This window comes from Amborella trichopoda, chromosome 11 (genome assembly GCF_054954075.1).
Source record: "Amborella trichopoda isolate Santa Cruz 75 chromosome 11, AtrichopodaSantaCruz75HAP2 v2.0, whole genome shotgun sequence".
Taxonomy (NCBI): domain Eukaryota; kingdom Viridiplantae; phylum Streptophyta; class Magnoliopsida; order Amborellales; family Amborellaceae; genus Amborella; species Amborella trichopoda.
In genome coordinates, this window is record NC_142346.1 from 48,699,335 (window position 1) to 48,720,810 (window position 21,476).

General features: G+C 39.7%; 1 protein-coding gene and 1 pseudogene across 3 annotated transcripts; both read right to left on the bottom strand.

Moving 5' to 3' along the window:
• Nucleotides 1-470: 470 nt before the first annotated feature.
• On the bottom strand, nucleotides 471-2,404 carry LOC105420158 (pentatricopeptide repeat-containing protein At4g21065 pseudogene; annotated as a pseudogene). Its single transcript, XR_016043862.1, has one exon. The product of XR_016043862.1 is annotated as a pentatricopeptide repeat-containing protein At4g21065 pseudogene (transcript).
• Nucleotides 2,405-4,092: 1,688 nt separating this feature from the next.
• CHIP (carboxyl terminus of HSC70-interacting protein) lies at nucleotides 4,093-21,363 on the bottom strand. 2 transcript variants are annotated; one of them, XM_011622723.3, is made up of 8 exons: nucleotides 20,994-21,363; nucleotides 20,811-20,878; nucleotides 20,598-20,661; nucleotides 10,412-10,483; nucleotides 5,109-5,242; nucleotides 4,841-4,991; nucleotides 4,594-4,704; nucleotides 4,093-4,437 (listed from the first exon to the last, which is right to left on the bottom strand). In XM_011622723.3, the coding sequence occupies exons 1-8, from the start codon at nucleotides 21,102-21,104 to the stop codon at nucleotides 4,312-4,314; spliced, it is 837 nt and encodes a 278-aa protein (XP_011621025.1). In that variant the 5' UTR covers nucleotides 21,105-21,363; the 3' UTR covers nucleotides 4,093-4,311. The 2 variants fall into 2 exon arrangements, with proteins under 2 accessions (XP_011621025.1, XP_088707455.1); XM_088851329.1 differs by lacking the exon at nucleotides 10,412-10,483.
• Nucleotides 21,364-21,476: the final 113 nt, after the last annotated feature.

Sequence of the window (21,476 nt, forward strand, 5' to 3'; positions counted from 1 at the left end):
CTTAATTAGAACATGTAAAACCACAAAGGGTACGATCCTCAATAAAACAAAATGGTGTATTCAGATTCGTGCAACCGATTTCAATTAATTAAAAAAAAAAAAATTATGATCATGATGATTGAAGAATACCATCATCCTCTCGTCCTAGAGAGAATGAATTACATTTATCAGGGCACCAACCTTAAATGAGGGGCTTAACCACTTGACTAACTTTTAAGGGACTCACTACCATTGGTTCAATTCCCATCCCAGTTTTCCCATGTTATAACTAAAATGTGTAGTTTATATAGGGCAAGACCTCATGAAATTCGGCAAAGTAGCACCTCAAAACCCAACTGTAAAACACAATTTTTGGGCCTAAAACCTTGCGGTGGCCTTCAAATCTGTCCGACTGTAAAATTTAAAACTCCAGAAATTGCACGGATCTAGTGGATGCATAAATACTTAAAATGAATGACCTAAAAAAGATATTGTAAGATCAACCATTTTCAATACTTGAAATCTCTGTCTTTTTTCAGATTCATGGTTAACAAGGTGGGAATAATAGGATTTTATATTGTCCTGAGACCAAAACTGCATTTCCTGGCAAGCTCTACAACCATGGCCCTACCAAAATTGAAAATCACATTTTCTTTATGCAAAATGTTCCTTGTTAATTATTAGCCTCTACCAAACTGAACCCAGGAACTTTTTTCAATCCCTGAGTTCTCATGACCTTCCTCAACCTCACCACCTCTCCCCACCTTCCAGCCTCTGCATGCATGTTTGATAAGAGCACATATACACCATGGTTTTCAGGCTCAATCTTAAGAACATGTTCAACCACTCTCTCAGCTATATCAATCTTCCCATGCTTCCTACAAGCCCCCAGCAACGCTCCTAATATTGTAACATCGGGCCTAAGAGGCGGAGCCATGGAATTTATGAGCCGTTCCGCCTCTTCAACGAGCCCTGCTCGCCCTAGTAGGTCAACCATGCACCCATAGTGCTCGATCTTGGGCTCAACCCCATAAGCCCTTTTCATGGACTCGAATATTTCTCTACCCACACCCACCAAACCGGCATGGCAACAAGCCGATAAGACCCCGACAAATGTTATATCATTTGGGGCCACCTTTTCAACACCCACCATCTCATGGAAAAGCTTTAGAGCATCACTCACATGGCCATGCATGGCCAACCCACATATCATAGCATTCCATGTAGCCGTGTTTTTCTCATGCATCTCATGAAACACCTCTGTAGCCGCCTCGATACACCCGTTCTTTGCATACATATCAACTAGGGCTGTACCCAAAATCGGGCCTAATTCCACTCCCTCTCTTTGGATATAATTGTTATGGATATCTCTCCCCAGCTCGAGGTCCCCAGATTTCGAGCAGGCAGAGAGAACCGAGCACAATGTGATCTCATTTGGCTCGACGGCAGCAAAACCCATATCATTAAAGATTCCCAAGGCCTTCTTGGGCTCGCAATTCTGAGCATAACCACTAATCATGGTCGTAAAAATGATTACATTCCTTTGAGGAATTTCATCAAACACCTTGCGTGCATCCGTCAACAAACCACAACTGCAATACACATGAAGCAGTCCATTTGATACATAAACATCAGTCTCAAATCCGAGATGTATGATGTGAGCATGCAGTTGGGTTGCAGTAGAGAAAGAGATAATGCGAGCAGAGGCCTTCAAGAGGAACGGAAATGTGTGCTCGCCTGGAGAAATGGCTCTGGCTCGCAAAGTTTTATAGAGGATGATTGCAAGCCACGGCTCGCGAGCTTGGGCGTGGGCTTGAATGAGAGTGTTCCACATGAAAAGATTGGGTTGCTCTATGCTTCGAAAGACCTGGAATGCATATTTGTGGTCCCCATTTTCAGAGAGAGAAGCGAAGGCAATGAGGCGGCTTGCTGCATAATTGTCGAGGATGCGGGCAGTGACGATCATTTGGGCGTGGATTTGGAGGATGGTTCTCATGGAGGTGCATCGGTCTGCGAGGAGAGAAAGAGAGGGTGACGGGTTGCTATGTGTGAAAAGAGAGCGAGAGGAATGAAAGGAGCCAGAAATGGAGAGAGAGAAGGTGTGAAGAGGTTGCAGGTATGCATGGCGAAGGTTGCGTATCATTCATTCATCACTGGATGTGCATCTTAACCCCATTGCTAACCACGGTACAGTGAGAGAGAGAGAGAGAGAGAGCAGCGGAATTCAATTGATTAACAAGTCTTGTTTTGCCACTTTCTTTCTTTTCAGACCAAATTGAAAGACAAAAGACAGATTTAGCAAATTTTAGAACCACTTTGTTCACCCCTTTAAAAAATGGACACGTCGCCCTGCGGTCCCTCCCTTGTCTATCCAACTTCCATCTATGAGATGTGACTCAAAAAAATATTACATCTTACAATTGAACTCTAAAATTTTATTTTGGATGTCTTTGAAATATATTTTGTAGGGAGACTGCACAATAATAGTGTAACTCAGCACACTCACCAAACACTTCAAGAATAATTTCTAAACATCTTTTTTATGAGCTGCTTGAAATTCGATAAAAATAATGAAGGGCTATTTGACATCGGATTAATAAACTAAGCCGTTAAATAGGTCAGTGATAGAAATCCGCATTGCGGTCCTTTGGGACCATAGTATATAAAGAGTTTTGCAGGGGACCATTTGTATACTACGGTCCATGCAACTTGAATGAGCGGTTCAAACAAGTTCTGAATGACACCACCATTAAACACATTTAAGTCAAACCTGACCTTTTTTATCTTTTATAAGTTTATATAAGGTCGCAATCTTAGAATGTAGAATTAAGGTGCACTCAATATTCCATTGAAAAAGATTGTTTTGGTATTGGAAAACCCTCTAATTGAGCATCTCCTGTGTGAAAATAAAATTTAGAGTCCAAAATATAGTGCAATGCATTACCTAGACTGTCAATTTTCATGTGTTTATAGATCTCCTTGATTTGAACCATTTTCAGAGTTTAAAATTTATAATCAAGAGACAAAAGATGGATTACAAGACCATCCTAAGAATAGTTGACACCAAATTATATCTTATGATAAAATTTAGAGGTGCATACAATTTGGGTGGGATGTTATGTTGAGGCATAGACACATCGATGCTCCAAACCGATTGACCTTTTTCTTTATGTACAGAAGCTGGGAATTTGCCCATACGCAAAAGATAAGAGGAAATGTGGTTCTGAACTCCAAGGAACGAACCGCATTTTAACAAAAAAAAAATTAAAAAAGGCACGGTTGAGAACTTATAATTCCAAACCCAAACCAAGTAAAACAATAGAAAAAAAGAAGTAGAAACAATCCAATTCGGGTCTCAAGTCCGAATGCAGGGGGCACTTCGTGGGGAAAAAAGAAGAGAGCCATACCCATAAGTTTAAAAAATTGCAGGATATTTTTTTAAGAGTGTGGTTTGTATAAGGATGAGTCCTTGAACCATCAAAGTAGGGTACCTTCAAATAGTATCGAAAGATGTTTCAATACTTGAAATCTTTGTGATGGCCTGAATATTTATTTACAACTCAAATTATAAAATTTAAAATTTCAAAACTATAGTAAATACACTATTTCCAAGTCTTGTAATCCATTTTTTTCATGCCGTAAAGATGATCAATTTGAAGATTTCTGAGCATCAAATCAACCTTTTCTAGTGAAATTTTTGAGGTCCGTCTTAACTTGAATATTTAGGGCCTCACAACTGTAAAAACGTTTTCTTTTTTTTAATACCACAAAGTTAAAATGGCCCACATCAAAATGGAATTTCGTCCCATCCTGCCTTGATCCATCAGTAAACATTTAAAATACCCATATGTTGTAAGCTTTGTAATTCCTCTCAACTCCACATCCCACAAACTCCCTCTCTCTCTCTCTCTCTCTCTCTCTCTCTCTCTTGTGTTTGTTTCCCAGATATCAAAATTGACCATTCAAAATGAGAAAAAGAGTTCCAATCCAGTAATCCAATTGCAAAAATATGAATAAGGCTGTAACTAAAGTTAAGTAATCCAATGCTCAAAGAAGTAAAATTCTCAGAATCTGCACAGAATCTGCACAGGCCAAATTGTACACATTCACTCGTGCCGCCAAAAAAACATTTTTCAAAGGCATAGAGAGCTGTACATTATTTGAGAGCAGATTTCATGTAATGAGAATAATACACGAGAGAGAGAGAGACAGACCAAATGGCCGCTGTGTTATTTGACTCAAAAATCCAATATAAAACACAACACCAACGGGAAGGATCAAGCACTATGCACAAAACTGGGGTGAAAAAAAATAAAACCCACACGCTGACCTTCAATTCAATTTGTATGCCCAACCATGCTCATCTAGATAGGCTCTTACTGCTTCCTTAATGGCTAAGTTGGGGACCAGTTGGTGTTGATTAAGTGGTTCCCTCGTAACTGGGTCGAACTTTCCCACCTAGGTTAAAAATCAGAAGAATGAAGATTTTAAACCTTAGTAGATATGAACAGGAAGATATGAACCAAGATTTCAACCTCAGTACATATATACAGGGAGATCAGAGAGAGAGAGAGAGAGAGAGAGAGAGAGAGAGAGAGAGAGAGAGAGATGCACCTTTTGAAGATGACCTAAAAGCACGGCCCTCTCGTATGTTATCCCACTCGGGGTGATAACAGGGTCCCTGAAGATATCCAATGTAATTTTGCAGCACAGGTGGTCTGGCACCTATAGGATTCAGACTAATTTCGTGTAAAGAACTCCAATGAACAATGAACTGAAATAAAGATACTAATCGAAGAAAAGGGAAAGGGAAAGGGAAAGGGAAAGGGAAAGGGAAAGAAATGAAAGATTTATCTGTTACCTCAGATGGGATGTCAGCTTCAGCAGCTTTTCTGAAAACTTCTGAGAGATGTTTTAACTGTTCTGGATCACCTTCAGCTTCATTCGATAACCCAATCACCCGAGAAACACCATGCATGCGCTGAGATCCTAAAGCCTTCACACATGCTTCTCTGGATTACAGACATGTTTCCAAGTCAAGGTAATGGGATGGGGGAAAAGTTTCCAAATATCTAGATAAAACGTCAAAGAAAATAATGTAATGCCAGTGTATTAGATGAAACACATGCCTCAAGACGTCAAGCCTTTCTATCCGAGCATGAGAGAGGTGTTCCCACTCTGAATATTTGGCTTTGGCAAGCTCCTGCCATATTTCCTCCACCATATAACTGGCAGGGTTTGCACCCCTGCCAAGATCCAATGCCTGTTCTCAAAAGAATATATCATCAGTCAAAAACACGACAAAGATACTTAAAAAGCACTACAGCTGTCAATACCGGAGAAATATTTTTCAGAACAAGATAGCCTGAAAAGGAAAAAGACAATCCCATCGTTCTTTTTTATACTCAATGGAACTAAGGAATTTCAATCGAGACCAAGGAAATGCATAAAAACTTCATTATTAGGTCATGTTCCTCAAAGTAGCACAACATTGGTACATAGATTCCCAACAAACACGTGAAATACGAGGTATCATTGGTTCACAAAACCCACATGTGACATTTCCAGCACATGAGAATTGAGGTCCACTTGCTGTTGATGTTAATTTCTTTGTTTATCCATTAATATATAAAGCACAAGTTTGAGTATAGTGATCACAAGCTTAGTCAGATTTTTCAAATTTTATGTAATCATATTTGACTTTTCAAATTTAAATATTAGAATAGGAATATTTGAATCAAAGCGAGCTTTTTTTTTTTTTGATAATGTTAACTACTTGCATTACTAAAATAGAATATTACAAAAGTTAGGCAACCCAAACAGGGTGCCCTATACAAAACCCCGAGGATTAAAGAGAGACTTTACAATTTAAAGATAGGAGAGAGAGACCAAGGAGAGAAGGAGCATATCAGAAGGGGCACCAAGTATTAGGACCCTGCAGTAGATTTTGAATGGGCACCCTGCTTAGCCAAAAAATCCACCATTGTATTGGCTTCACTAAAGATGTGGGTCCAGGACACCCTGATACCACTACAGACATATAAAAATCCTCTAAATGCCACAGCCAGGGAGTGAGATTGGAGGCCCAAGAAATAATGCTTTTAGAGTCTCCTTCCACCAAAAGCTCAGTGCTCCAGGAAAGTTCAAACTTGTGAAGGCCCTCCAACAAGGCCAGAACCTCAGCTAGAGCAGAGCTGGCTGTGCCAATGGCTTTAGAAAAGGACAGCAGGGTAATGCCATCACTACTGCTGAATAGACCACCTATACTTGAGGGGCCCGGGTTGCGAAGGGAGCAACCATCAAAATTGAACTTAATGGCACCTTGTTCTGGGATTCTCCATAAAGAAGCCACGGATATAGAAGGTCATGAAACCTGCAAGAGATTCCGCCAATTGACTTGAAAAGTCAATAGCAGAGTAACCCTTGAAAATATTATGGTTTGTGGCCCAAAAGGTTACAAGATTCTTAATTTTTCTCCCCCCAAAATTCTGTTATTTCTTTTGAGCCAAATGACCCAAAGAGTGGCTGTGATTGAGGCTTTCCAGAGCAGTCTCCCTGCCTTTGGCCAAGGGGTGGAGAGGAGGGCCTGAACAAGTTTGTGGATGGATCTGGGGGTGACCCAAGTGCACTCGAAGAGTTTGAGTAGGGCAGTCCACAAGGCATAGATGACCTTAAAGTGTAAAAACAAGTGTGCATTGGACTCCTCATCTTCCATACACATGGCACATCTCTTTGGGCAAGACATGCCTCTTCTCCGGATTTGATCAATGGTCAGCAACCTTTCGTGAATGGCGATCCAACAGAAGACTTGAATTCTCGGTGGAAGGATAGGGAGCCATGCTTTGGATGCGAGGGAGAGGGTTAAGAAGAGAAGGGATTGAGGTTCAAGGTGAGGATGCGTAAGAAAGAAGACACCGAGAAGGTGCCTGAAGCAGCAGGAGTCCAAATGATCCTATCTTCTCCAGAAATAGGGACGAAAATAGAATGAAGCAAACCAGTCAGTGCATTGAAGTCTTCTAGTTCGTGGTCAGCGAGAGGTCTACTGCAAATTGGCGACCAAGATCCTGTCGCCCATGGAAGGGAAATTTTCTGCCACTGTGGACCGGGCATTAGTAGCCAGAAGGTAGAGATTGAAACTATTCCCTGAGTAGACTGTTGCCTATCCACTTGTCAAACCAGAAATTTACCTTAGTCCCCTCCCTCAGGCTAAAGCGAATGTGTTGGAGGAAGGAGCCTCTGCATCGAAGAACAGATCACCAAAAACGAGTTGGGCCCAGTCGTTTGGCACTCTGGGGTCCATAGATGGTTTCCATGGCAATACTTAAATTTGACGACCTCTCTCCACCGGTGATTTGGTTGAGTGGCAACCTCCACCACCACTTGCCCATGAGGGTTGCGTTGTGAGTTTTGAGGTTATGAATCCCAAACCCCCCTGAGATATGGAGAAGCACAGTTTGGGCCAAGACACCAGGTGGTATTTGTGTCCATGTTCCCCTGCCCGAAAAAAATTCCCGCATCAATCTTTCCAATCGTGCAGCCACACCGCAGGGATGTGGAATAGGGACATCTGAAACACTAGGGTATTGGCGAGGGTGGCCTTGATAAGCGTGAGCCCACCTGCATTGGATAGAAACTTTCCCTTCCAACCAGCTAATCTGTAAACTTGTCAATGATGTGGCTCCATTGCAAGAATCTTGGCTTTCCAAGGCAAAGGGGAGGGCCCAGATAAGTCAAGGGCAATTCCTCCACTGAACATCCCCATCTATCGGCTAGAGACTGTATTAGGAATGGCTCTGTATGGATTCCCATCATCTTAGACTTGGCGAGGTTCACCTTGAAACCAGTTGCCACCTCGAAACATTTGAGGAAGAGCAGTAAGTTGTCGACTTGGTGTTACGAGGGGCCGCAAAAGACAAGAGTGTCATCTGCATATTGAAGGAGGGAGATCATCGGGCCAAGATTGCTAGATTGGAATCCTCTCAAGAATCCCGCTTGATAGAACGTAGATATGGAGTTACTGAAGACCTCGGCTGAGATGGCAAACAAGAAGGGTGATAGAGGGTCGCCTTGGAGAAGACCTCTAGTGGCTAGGAAGTAGCCTTTTGAGGTCCTATTTATAAGCACTGACAATACAGGGCTGGAGATACAGCCCCTGATCCAACTTCTCTACTTAGGTCCGAAGGCGATACAGGGCTGGAGATACAGCCCGTGATCCGACTTCTCCACTTAGGTCTGAAGGCCATCCGCCTAAGAGTCTCGTCGAGGAGCGACTAGTCTATATGGTTGTAGGCTTTTTCCAAGTCAATTTTAATGATAAGTCCAAGAGACTTTGATATGGATTAAGAGCGAATACACTCGTGGGCTATTAGGGCGATATGGATTAAGAGCGAATACACTCGTGGGCTATTGGGGCACCATCAAGAATTTGGCGACCTTTTACTAAGGTCGCATGGGTGGGGGAGATGACCTGGCCGAGCACAGCCCTGAGTCTAGATGCAAGTACTTTGGAGAGCAGCTTGTAGGAGCTATTTACTAAGTTGATGGGACTGAAGTCCTAGAGCTCCTCTTTCCCTTCGATTTTTGGGACAAGGACCAGGAATTTAGCATTCATGGCTTTGTTTATCACCCCACTAGAGTGGAATTCAGAGAAAATGTCCAAGACATTAGTTTGAATGGAGTCCCAAAATGATTTGAAGAAGGCCATAGGGTACCCAACAGAGCCTGGGGCTCGGTCAAGGCTGAGATTGTTCAAGGCCGAGGATTTGTTCTCTGAGAAGACATGTTCTAGCCAAGAAGCTTCCTCAGGAGGTAGAGAGCGAAAAGCAAGGTCATGCATGAAGGGTTTTGGGCTAGTGGGGGCAGTAAAGAGCTCGGAGAAGAAGGTAATAGCGGCTTGTTCTATAAGGTGGGGTTGATCGAGAATGAGGTTGTTGATTTTCAACCAAGAGATGGCATTTTCTCTCCTTCTGCAATTCGCTATCTTATGAAAGTAGCCAGTGTTCAAATCGCCCAATTTTAACCATATGACTTTGGCTCTTTGGGACCAAAATATTTCCTCCTTGAGGAGAATAAGATGGAGATTTGAAAGTGCATGGGGGAAATTGGCATTGACTGGCTGACAAAGCTGTCCAACAAGGTGGTGAGAACAATGAAAATGGCAGAAGAATGGAGAAAAAGTATTGTGGTACCTATTTACAAGAACAAAGGATACATGCATAATTGTGCAACTATCGAGGTATCAAACTTATGAACCATATTATGAAGCTTTGGGAAAGAGTCATTGAGCAACGACTAAGGCATGAAATGAGTGTATCTGAAAACCAATTTGGTTTTATGCCAGGAAGGTCAAGAAAGGATTGAATTTGGTAACAATAGGGGTAAAGGCGAGGAAGTAATTAAGATTGACGACCAGGAAGTAGAAAAAAGACCGCGCTTTCGAAATCTTGGATCGATAATCCAGGAAAATGGAGAGATCGAGGAAGACGTCGTACACAAAATTAGAGCTGGGTGGGCGAAGAGGAGATGTGCCACTGGCAATTTATGTGATCGTCGCATACCAATGAGACCGAAGGGCAAGTTCTATACGACAGCGGTGAGACCAGCTATGCTCTATGGGGCAGAATGTTGAGTAGACAAAAAACAATATGCTCATAGAATCAGTGCAGCGGAGATGAGGATGTTGAGATGGATGAGTGGCGAGACATAAAGGGATAGAATTCGCAATGAATCTATTTGAGAGAATTTAGGTGTGGCACCAATAGGCGATAAAATGAGAGAGAGAAGACTTAGGTGGGTTGGCCATGTGTGGCACCGACCAAGTACAACACGTGTTACGAGGTACAAATTAGTCCAAGTGGAAGGACTAAAAAGGGAAAGAGGTAGGCCCAAAAAGATGTAGTTGGAAGTAGTTCGAAAAAATATGGGGACTTATGATCTCGCTAAAAATATGACCTTTAATAGAGCAGAATGGATAACCAAAATTCATGTAGCCAACCCCAATTAATTGGGAAAAGGCTAAAATGATGATGATGATGATGATATAATCTTCTAAAAGAGCATCTTTTCATGAGATCCTTTCCAGTGAGATAGCAAAAAGTATTAACTGGTTTGCCCCGTGTTTGGATGCCACATGGGTTTCGGTCAACATGTGGTCACTGCTCCACCTAAATCTGCCAATGAGTGAGTGGGACGAAAATGAATATTTTCAGTTTTCATCCAACTCACAAAGTGGCAGCATTTTCAAAGGCAAACCTAATTGGGGTGTAACTTAGCACCTAATATGCCATTTCAAATATGAAGGGCTCCCGACCCAAAACAGAACTGAACCATGGTTCATTGCACTATCCAGGCAAAGGACTAACTGATCAAATATCAAGAGAAGAAACAATAAAAAATATATATCTGTCTACATTCACAAATCCATAATCCTTACCTTCTCCAGTGCCTTAATACCTTCTGCATATTCCTGCCTCTGTAGCAATGCTAGTCCAAGCATATAGTGGGCCTGCCAAGGGGTAAAGCATCTACAAACAAGTCACATATGCAGATCAAGATGGTGGTAAAAATAAAGAAACATTCATGTTGTTAGTGTAATGTAATAGGCCTCACTTGGATCAAGAGCTAGGATCTCTAAAGACAACTCTGGGTTTTTTGATACATATGAGTAAATACCGCCTAAGGCAAACCACATTAATAATTTCTGGATTGATAGAAAATAATTTATTTGATGGGTAGTTGATAGAAAGTATTTAGCAAGGATGTGCAAAGAGAAGAATTTAACGACATAAAAATCCAAATAAAATAAACTGAGAAGAAAGAGTGATATGGAACCCAAATTTTCCCTACTAAAATTAATATGCAATTTGTCAAAATCAGGAACCTAAACTGAAATACAACCCCAAAACTAGAGGAACCAAAGACGTGGGATATAACCCATGGAATGATATGGTATGGCCATGGGTGGTATCCATGCCATAATCCTTAACCATTCTATCATGCTAACAAAACGTTTTTGGCTGGAAAAGAGAATCAGATGCTGTGGGGACAATCCCCTACTGCTTTAACACTTATTTTGTATACATCTTCCACTGATTGCTCCTGAATGCAGCGAGATGTGTACTTCACTTGAATCTTAAATAAGTTCTCACATTAAAATATATCTTGCAGGGCTAATGTAACATGGTGATCATTTTCAGGGTGAGGCCACAACCCCAATAGACAAATAACCCCTCCTTACCGCCTCCATGTTTTGTACTGTTGTGATGATCAAGACAGCAAGACCTGCCACCAATCAGATCACCCATTCTCACCACACAGGCCATTATCGATCACTACTAAATGTAGTACTTAATTCTCTCTTGTCATAAGACTATGACTAATGACATGCCCACCTAAGTACATTTTTGCATGCTATATGGTCAACAAACCATGTTCTCAGCCATCAACTTTACCCCGCCCCAATAGTTGAGACACTATCCAAACACATCTATCAAGGCCAAAAGATCTCCAATTGCCCTTCCTTTAATGCAGCTGCCCACTATCTGATGGTGTCTTCTTTTTGCCCTTCTTAGATGACATTTAGTCTACTCCATCCTAACTTTCTCTTAACTTCTAGGCACTTCTACCTTCTCCTAATCCTTTTACCGTGTGCTTACATATGAGCACCTCTCAAACCCCCATTTCCACTAATCAAGACCACCACATCAACCTCATCTCCCATTCCATATTACTCTCCTTGCAAGATAACACACTACAGAGGAGGACATGACCGTTTCACATGTGGTGTCAAACCCACCTCCATTTCTTGCCCCATGCGTAGGCCCTGTACCTGCCAATTCTCTTCTACTAAAAACCTCTTCGACATCACCACCATCTCTATTTCCCCCTCATTCTTTACCCACATTCCAACCTGTACCCTTGGCATCTTTTGCGTCCACCACTGACTGCGTACTCCAAAACAACCATATCTACCATCATTTTTCTTTTTTTCTTTTTAGTTATTTCGTATTGTGATTTCACTATCACCGCCACCTCTTCCGCCTCAGACTCAATCACCATCACCACCATAGTCATTTTCTTTGGATAAATAACTCTTTGCATTAGTTGGGATAAAGCTCGAATGATGATGATGATGATGATGAAATAACTCTTTGCATTTCTGTATCGAAGTTGTACAATTCGTAGTGTGTGTGAGCATACAAAAATGACAAAAGCTAGCACCGACCTAGACTGTACAAAATTGAATCCTAGATAGGATTATGGAGGGGGAGATTATAGTTGTTGGAAATGCTTGAGATTCCGAATTGTTTTAGGAATTGGAATCACGATTTGCTAGAAGATTCCTATTTTTGGAATCAACGTTTGTACAAAGGGAATTGCAGGAAACAAGATTCTTACTTTTCTAGGAACTAAGATTCGACCCAAATGGAACTGAGATCACTACAATATAGAATTGTGATTCTGACCTCTTTGGAATCGAGTTTCTAACCTATTTGGAATCGAGATTTCTTCATATATGAAATAGAGATTCCGATATTTTAGGCATCGAGTTTCTGATGTATATGGAATCAAGATTCATATCAATTTGGAATTAGGTTTCGTCCCACCTGGAAATCAAGATTTCAAATCAACCCCCTTAGAACCAAGATCCCTACATCAATGACATCTCGCACCTTAACAACTTAGAACCTCATCAAGTGATCAATATCAGAGGTTCCTAAGGCCTGAACAAGGGTTCCTTAAATTTAAAGTAAATGAATTGACTATTGAACCTCAGACACAGTATCAAAAGTAGGGTCAATTAATGGACACTCGTAGTCCACTTAGGGAAAATGTCCACAAAAGATACAAATATTATCTCATGCATTTTCACACGTGATTTTGATTTCATTATCCATGGTATTGTCTATGTTGTAGTATGTGCCTTTGATACTAGGGGTGAAGACATGGAGTATTCAATTTTTAACGTTGCAAGGCCTAAGTTATCTTAATTTTTTGTTATCACCAAATGATGTTATACTTGCCTTTGTTACCTGCAAAAGACATTGGAATGATACTTGTTAAGCACTAAACTCTAGACATTTGCACTTGAAGTTGATTTATGGAACCAATACTTCGAAAATGCGTTCATCATATTATTCTTCAGAGCACATATGAACTATTGGAGACAATCGTCTCCAGACCAGATTCCAAATGACTCAAATCGTAATCCACAAATATTTTGAACCAATCCATAAGTTGCAGATTTGAGCACCAAGAACATTGTATTTGATTTTGTTCTATTATGATTCCAAAAAAATCAGATCGTGATTCTATAAGCATCGAGCCAAGATTGTATGTTCGATTAATATGTGATTTCTTGCATCTACAACCCGAGGTACTTGATGTTTAGGAATATGGATTCGAAAACAGTCGAATCGAGTATCATTATCTATGGAATCCAGATTCAACAAACGTAGAATCGAGATTCAACAATCAAGGAATCGAGAATCAATAAATATTAGAAACGATAATCGATAAGCGTTGCAATCAAGATTCCTGAAATAAGGAATCGATATTCTTGACTACACAAACAGATTCCTTATAGGAATCGTGGAGTCGGGATCCCAAATCGAAATCGCAACCTTGGGTGAGATAATATGGTATCTATGGCGGTTATGAAAATGTGTCACGGAGACGAATGCATAAGTCACCGGTTCTTTTGCTAAGTGGTCAGCCTGAATTGGCATCTCGTGATGTGCGTCGGTTGTTGAAAGGAAACTGAGTTGCCTTCACATAATTGACATACTTGGTTGAATAAACACTCTAGCCTCCCGGGGGGGCAGGAGGAAGATTGTTGGCCCACATTATTGAATTGAAGGCATCAAATTCAACAACTAGTGAGGAACCCAAACTTCTATTCAATAATCACAAGCCCACAAGAAGAGTATAAGATTCAGCATATGAAATGTTTTGAGTTGCCAACAAGTCTAGAATAAGTGGTGAGGATGGTACCCGAGTACAATCCAAATATCCCTCCAAAACCTGAGAAGCCTGGGTTCCCAATCGAGATGGCATATGAGTTTAAGTTACTGGCAAAAGAGTTGGGCTGCCTGCTGAACTTTCTTCTGAGGTCTTCAATCGCCTCATCTCTGGGAACATGAACTGGTCTATGAGATCCCCCCTTCCACTGCCCCTTCTCATTGCCATAGATTTTCCGAAATCACAAACCTTAGACAGAGAATCAACAAAACCTCATTGAAATCAGCAAGATCTAGGCTGTATTTGGCAAAACTTGGCCCAAAACCAGGAAGCCATAGACTTAGTTATAGATTCTTGGCCTTCATGTTGAAGGAAGCATGAGATCTGATACCAAATTGATGTAGGAAAATCAATAGAGAGTAGAAAATCAGTAATAATTCAGGCCAAAAACAAGCAACAAGTAGAATAAACCTAGCGTTTCTTCCTCAACCACCTATGGCTTGAAAAGCCAGGAGCTTTACTTTCTTTTTCTCAGAACCAAACCACAATAGAGATCCATGCAAATCTCTTTTATTCAATAATTCAATTACAAAGTTAATAATGCCTCTAAACAAAAGTATAATGACTAAAATAGTCCTAACTTAAAATAAAATTCGTAATAACAATTTTACCCTTGGTAAAACAAAATATTCTATAAACACTAAGTACTTTTCTACACAACTCCAAAAAATCAATAAATATAAATAATAATAATAATAATAAAAGCAAAAAGAAGAACCTGGAATCCCAAAACAATTGAAAACCCTAAAAACTAAAATTTAAATTTAAATATACATCCTTTGAAATTGAATAAAAATTACAAATAAGAATAATTTTCCTGCGTTAGTATTTCACGTTTATAATATCTAAAACATATTACCAAATGACTAATAATTGTAGTGAATGGAGTGGTGCGCAAAGGAACTTATTAATACTTTTTATATAATATTTGATTCAACACAGTTACACTGTTGATACACTCAAATCATAACCATCTTATGCTTATGGTTTGTCTTCTTCTTTTTTCCATAAGTACTCATAATTTCTATATTTGGAACATGAAGAACAAATGATAAGAATAAGAGTATCGTTTTTCAAATCAAGCAAGATAGATAAATGCCAAAAGAAGGCTTCAACAATGGCAGGCCCATAGTAATCATCCAATCGTGACATCCTAGAACTCCTTTCATGAGCTATTGTGAAATTGTATTTTAGAATGTCACTGGTTGCCTTCAATCCAAGGCTTCAAGTCCGTTTCTAAGGGTGGCATAGTGGGTTCCTTCTTTCCATATGCAGCCCAAATCCTCAACTCAATGTCAGAAACTAAGAGGGGCATATATCCAGAGATCCCTAATACAGTAGTATAGGTTAGATCGTGTTGTTTATCTCTTTCCCATATGCCCCAAGAAAATCCCAGGGAAGACAGTTTCCAACAAAGGCAGCTTCTCTTAGGACATATCTCACAAAATCAATGACCGACGAAACAACCTTAAAGGGGGAAAAAGGGGGAAAAAAATATATCGACCCATGAAACCCCACAAATGTACCTAGCAAACATTGAGGAATCACAAACAAGTTAAGGATGATTTTCTAAATCACTAGTCCAAGGAACAATGTAAAGGAAGGAGCTCTATAGCTTTCTCTGTCACCCAACATAAGAAACAAAGACCCCTCTCATCTTTTAAGGTAATCAATGGTTAGGAACTTAGCTAAAGAAGGCCACCAATGACAGAGGACAGACACAGATAGAACAAATGTCCACCTCCCCCAACTCAACTTCAAGGAAGGGTTTGACAAGACTTTCCAATGTTTATTGTCAATACCTATTTTTGGGATAAACACCTCTTTAAGATGGCCACACAAACAAACCAATTTGACTATCTATTGGTCACCCATTTTCCTTCAAAAGAAGGGCAAGCTAACTATATCCATCCTCCCTATCTCAGTCATCAAAATGGATGAAGAAATATGTTCCAATAGAGACCAGATTCAGCAATGAAATTATTTTGTTTGCCCTCTGAATATATCAAAAATATATAAAGAATACATTTTTCAGTTAATTTGAATTTAAGAGTAAATGTTATAACTAACAAACCAAAAAAAAAAGCCTGAAAGTCAATACCTTAAACCCATAAATAAAATGAATCCAGCATGAAGCTTTTTTTTTTTTTTTTTGGGAAAAAATCCAACATGAAGTTATTCCCAACAAGTAAAAACTAGAAGGGTGCAGTTTGTATAAAGCTGAGGCTCTAAACCAATGATTTAAAAATCGCCGAGTCGAACCGGACTCGTCGCCCGGTTAGACTCGGGAATCTGCACAGGCGGTGCTGGTTCCAGCACAAAACCGAGAACCGCCTAGTTCAAGAGCAGAACCGCCAGTTCCCTCCCGGTTCTAGCAGTTCCCTCCCGATTCTAGCCGGTTCCCTCCTGGTTCTAGCCTTCACACGTGTGTACGCGTCACGCGTGCCACACACACCACTCACACACGTGTGTATGTGTGACACGAGCCGTACACATTCCCACACGTGCCACACGCACATGCACGCACGTGTGTGGATCACGCGTGCCACACGCACCACTCCCACACATGTATACGTGTCACACGTGCAACACACACCAGTCCCACATGTGCCACATGTGCGACACACACCACTCCCACATGTGCCACACGTGTGACACACCACTCGCACGTGTGTCCACACGTGCAACACACACATACACGTACGCATCACACATGCGACGCACACCACTCCCACATGTGCCACGCGTGCGACACGCACATGCACGTGTGCATGTGTACTGATGCCCTAGTGTTTTCACACTTGCATTAATCTCCAATTACATAGTTATTTATATAGCATATTTGAATACTCATCCTTCGATGTGGGATAATTCCCAAACATCATTAAATGAAAACATAATATAAATATATGCTATTAATAGGCAATTTTAAATACATATGTTAAGGAGGCATGATGGTTATCACTAATGTTATTTGTTTTGACATCTCAAGTTCGAATCCCTTCTTGGGACATATAATAGTCCATATAATAGTTATCCCTTCTTGAGCAAATTTTTGTTCCCCCTTGGGCATATAATAAATTAAAGTGTTTTTTCCAAAATTAGTACGCAGTTTATTAATTTTTACATTGATAACCAAATATTTCATTTTATTTATTAATTTTTACATTATAAATCATGTAATGTACTATTTTTCTTACAGTTGTCAATAATACATTTTAAATTAGATAATATTATAAAATATTTTTAATTTGTTATTATTTATCTAATAAAATAATTATAAAATGTAAACTAATAATTATAATTTCAGTATATAATATTATAATTAGTTAGGTTGTAATAATTTTGGATTATAGTTAGTTAGGTTGTTATAATTTGGGTTTTTTTAGCGGATTAGGATTTTTCGCCAAAACAAGATTTTAATGGCCATTCTTTCATTGATTCAGTCTATCCTTTATTATAGTCCATGTATAATTATATATTTTATCCATGATAATGCTATGATTTTTTTTTTATGTGATGCAAATTTAATACTTAAGTTTATACAGGGAAAGAGCATCTCAATATTCACAAATTGATGAAAAAACTGAAAGTTCATAATGTACTACCCTCATTTCTTATTGGATTACTAAAAAACAACATTTATAATGAGTTTTAATAATTTTTTCGGATTTTTTTTAAGCTCTAATCCGACCGATTCAGTCGATTCCCGATCCGGATCGCCGATCCGGATCGGTTTTTGAGGTGTCCGATCCGGTTCACCGATTCGCTTTTTAAATCATTGCTATAAACAGTCAAAGTAAAACGCACCTTCAAATAGTGTCGAGAAATGTGGTTTCAATACTAAAAATCTTTGTGATAGCCTTAAAATATATTTTCATCTCTAATTATAAAATTTAAAGCTTCAAAAATAGGGTAGATCAAGCAGATCTATGAAAATTTGAAAACCTTGAAAATTAACGGTCCAAAAATGCATTACAAGATGCACTATATCCAAAACTTGAAATGCATTTTTTTCTCATATCCATGCATCTTGAAGTCAATATGATCAATTTGAGCATATTTGGGCATCAAAACAACTTCTTCTAGTGAAATTTTAAACAATCAAAGTAAAGCGCACCTTTAAATAGTCTCAAGAAATGTGGTTTCAATACTTGAAATCTTCGTGATAGCCTTAAAATATATTTTCATCTATAATTATAAAATTTAAAGCTTCAAAAATAGTGTAGATTGAGTAGATACATTAAATTTGAAAATCTTGAAAATTGACAGTCCAAAAATGCATTACGAGATGCACTATTTTCAAAACTTAAAATCTATTTTTTTTCTCATGCCCATGCATCTTGAGATCGAGATGGTCTATTTGAGGACAAAGTAAAACGCACCTTCAAATAGTGACAAGAAATGTGGTTTCAATACTTGAAATCTTTGTGATAGCCTTAAAATATATTTTCATCTCTAATTATAAAATTTAAAGCTTAAAAAAAAGTGTAGATCGAGAAGATCTATGAAAATTTGTAAATCTTGAAAGTTAACGGTCCAAAAATGCATTACAAGTGTGGAAATATTGTTCCTAAAGGTAAGTGTGAGTTTCTACATTTCCACACTCCCCCTCAAACTCAAGATGAGTTAAGAGAGAGCATCTTGATTTTGGACATCTAAAGAACGCATGCCTTAGTAACAAAGCAGAAACAGAAGAAGCTTAAGCAGCTGCAAATTAACGATTCGCAGAAAACGACATCTTGAACAGAGCAATCTCGCGTATCAGCAAATCAACAGGCATTCGGAACAGACATGATCGAGTAATTCAATCACCAAACATGAGGCACTTGGAAGAGCTAGCAGCAATCAGCGGTGGATCAACAAGCACAGTTGGACCTTAGATTTGGAGTTGAGAACAATAAGATCCAAAACATATTAGCGAGTCAAAACACGACTCGACAGAGAGACAGATCAGAGAGTCGAAACATGACTCGACAGAGAGACAGATCAGAGAGTTGAAACACGACTCGGAAGACAGATCAGATAGTCGAAACACGACTCGGCAGACAGATCAGAGAGTCAAAACACGACTCAGCAGAGAGACAGATCAGAGAGTCGAAAACACGACTCGATGGCTGTTTTGTAGATAGCAGATCGGCCGTTTTCATAGACCATTTTCAAAAAAGGGCAAATGATTTTGATTGGAGGGCTCAACATGATAAAAGAAGTTTCAAGACAAAGGGAAGGTGATGATTTCTCATTTTTGAGGCATGAGGCCTTGGATAACCCATGTGTAAAGCGGAGGAAGGATGAAGAGGTTCAGAGGCGAGAGAGAGATGACAAGGAAGATAACATATATAGGGTTATGGAAGATGCAAGTAGAAGGAAAAGAGAGAAAGATGAGGGTCTTAACCATAGGAGAAGAGAAGATCGAGCTAGATCTCGAGACAGGCCTGAAGATCACCACTCTTTCCGTCAGAGAGAGAGGGATAGCAGTTGGGAATAGAGAAAGAATGAGAAGCTTCAAACCTTGGGCAAGGAAGAAAATAGTATTGGCTTCGAGACGAAAGGCACATCCAATGATGATTGGGTGGTTGTAGACGAAGATCGAAATGGAGAAGACCGACATCTTGAGACTGTTGAGAAGTTGAAGAAGAGGAGTGAATGATGAAGCTTCCTCCTAAAAATAGGGCCACTAAGAAGAGGATTCCGTCAAATAGCGGAGTTCGACAAGGAAAAAAAGATTCTGGCAAAATGGAAGGCAGTGGCTGTCAGGAGCAAGCAAAGGACAGCTTAGAGAGAGAGAAGGGAGAGTAGAGGCGGAGAAATTATTATTTTTAGAGAGGGATAGTGTAGAGAGAGAGAGGACTCCATGGCTTAAGTCTTGGTGTTTCTAGAGAGAGAAAGCATTGAGTCTATTTTCCATTATGATGCGAAGCAATTGGAAAGAAGCAACAAAGATCCTACGGTTTCACGGCTCAATCAGAAGGGATAGCATCGAGGAATAACAGATTTAATAGACTCAATCGAGGAATAAAAGGATAGCATTGAGGAATAGTAGATTAAGACTCGATTGCTCAGGAATGGATGAATCTGGCTCTGATACCACGTGAGAAAGTGTATTTCTGTATAATTGGGCTTTAAGCCCCCCTGAAGATGTATTATTGAGGTTATCAAAGATACGAACAAGAGCCCCAATTTATAGGGTTACAAAGATATGTAGTACTATAGAAACTAACATATGCAATGAACCACCGTCCTAATAGGGGTACACATTGTTCCTAAAGGTAAGTGTAAGTTTCTATATTTCCACAACAAGATGCACTATTTCCAAAACTTGAAATCCATTTTTTTCTCATCTACATGCATCTTGAGGTCTAGATTATCAATTTGAGGATATTTGGGCATCAAATCAACCTCTTCTAGTGAAATTTTTGAGGTGCACCCTATTTTGATCGTTTAGTGCCTCGCACTTAAATAAACTTTTTCCAAACTAAAAAGCAACTGCACAAAGTCAAAATAGTAGAAATATGCAATGGAGAGCTAATATAGTTCTTCACAGAAGATTCAGAAATGGTGGAATAGGAAGTCAGAAAAGAAGGGTGGGAGTGACCAACCTTAACAGAACTAGCATCAAGCTCAAGAGCCCTTCTGCAATCTGCTTCTACTCTGTCCCAATCACTGTTAAGCCAAAACACCATATTAAAATTGCAGCGCAAATACACAAGAAAACCAAGAAAGAAGAAACCCACACACAAAGAGAGAGTATATATATATATATATGAAAATCAATAAAAAAGAAACCCAAAAAGATAACAGAGAGAACTGACTTGCGTTTCCTGTGGCAAAGAGCCCTGTTGGTCCAATACACAGGCACGTTCGGGCACAAAGTGATGGCCTGAAAAAGATAGACAGAAACAACAATAAAAAAGAGAAATAGACCAGAGAGAGAGAAACCGTCATATCAAATGCTGCAAGCCTCGACAGAGATAATGGGATTAAGAGAGAGAGACCTCTGTGTAGGCGTCAATGGCAGCACCGAGGCGATCCTTCTTGAAGAAGGTGTTGCCGTCTTGTTTCAGGAGCTCCGCCTGCTTCGCCACGCTTGAGGGCACAGGAGGCATGGCTTCCTTCCCCTTTTGTCCTCTCTCTCTCACTCTAAAAGGGAAATGGCGAATTGGCGGACGAAGGAACCTGCGAAAGAGGTGTACCCAGTGTCCGAATCATTTTTCGAGCGCCTTTATTAAATCCCGCTGGAGCACTCTATGTTTTTGATCCTTCGATTAAAATGCCTGCTTTGGAGGATTTTATCGACTAAAATAGTTTATAATAACGGGAAAAGTTTATGTAGATCAGAGGCACTAAACAATCAAATTAGAGCCTAGCTCAAAAATTTGTTAGTAAAAGAGGTTGTTTTGATGCTCAAATATCATCTTAATATATATATATATATATATATATATATATATAGAAAAATTTGGGATTAGCCCACTAGC

What these genes read in the sequence shown, in the direction of transcription:
- CHIP (XM_011622723.3), bottom strand. Translation starts at nt 21,104, where the DNA reads ATGCCTCCTGTGCCCTCAAGCGTGGCGAAGCAGGCGGAGCTCCTGAAA. An exon ending in CTTTGCCACAGGAAACGCAA is followed by an intron (nt 20,662 to 20,810) that starts GTCAGTTCTCTC and finishes TTGGCTTAACAG; the next exon opens with TGATTGGGACAGAGTAGAAG. An exon ending in TTTTAGGTCATCTTCAAAAG is followed by an intron (nt 4,438 to 4,593) that starts GTGCATCTCTCT and finishes TTTTTAACCTAG; the next exon opens with GTGGGAAAGTTCGACCCAGT.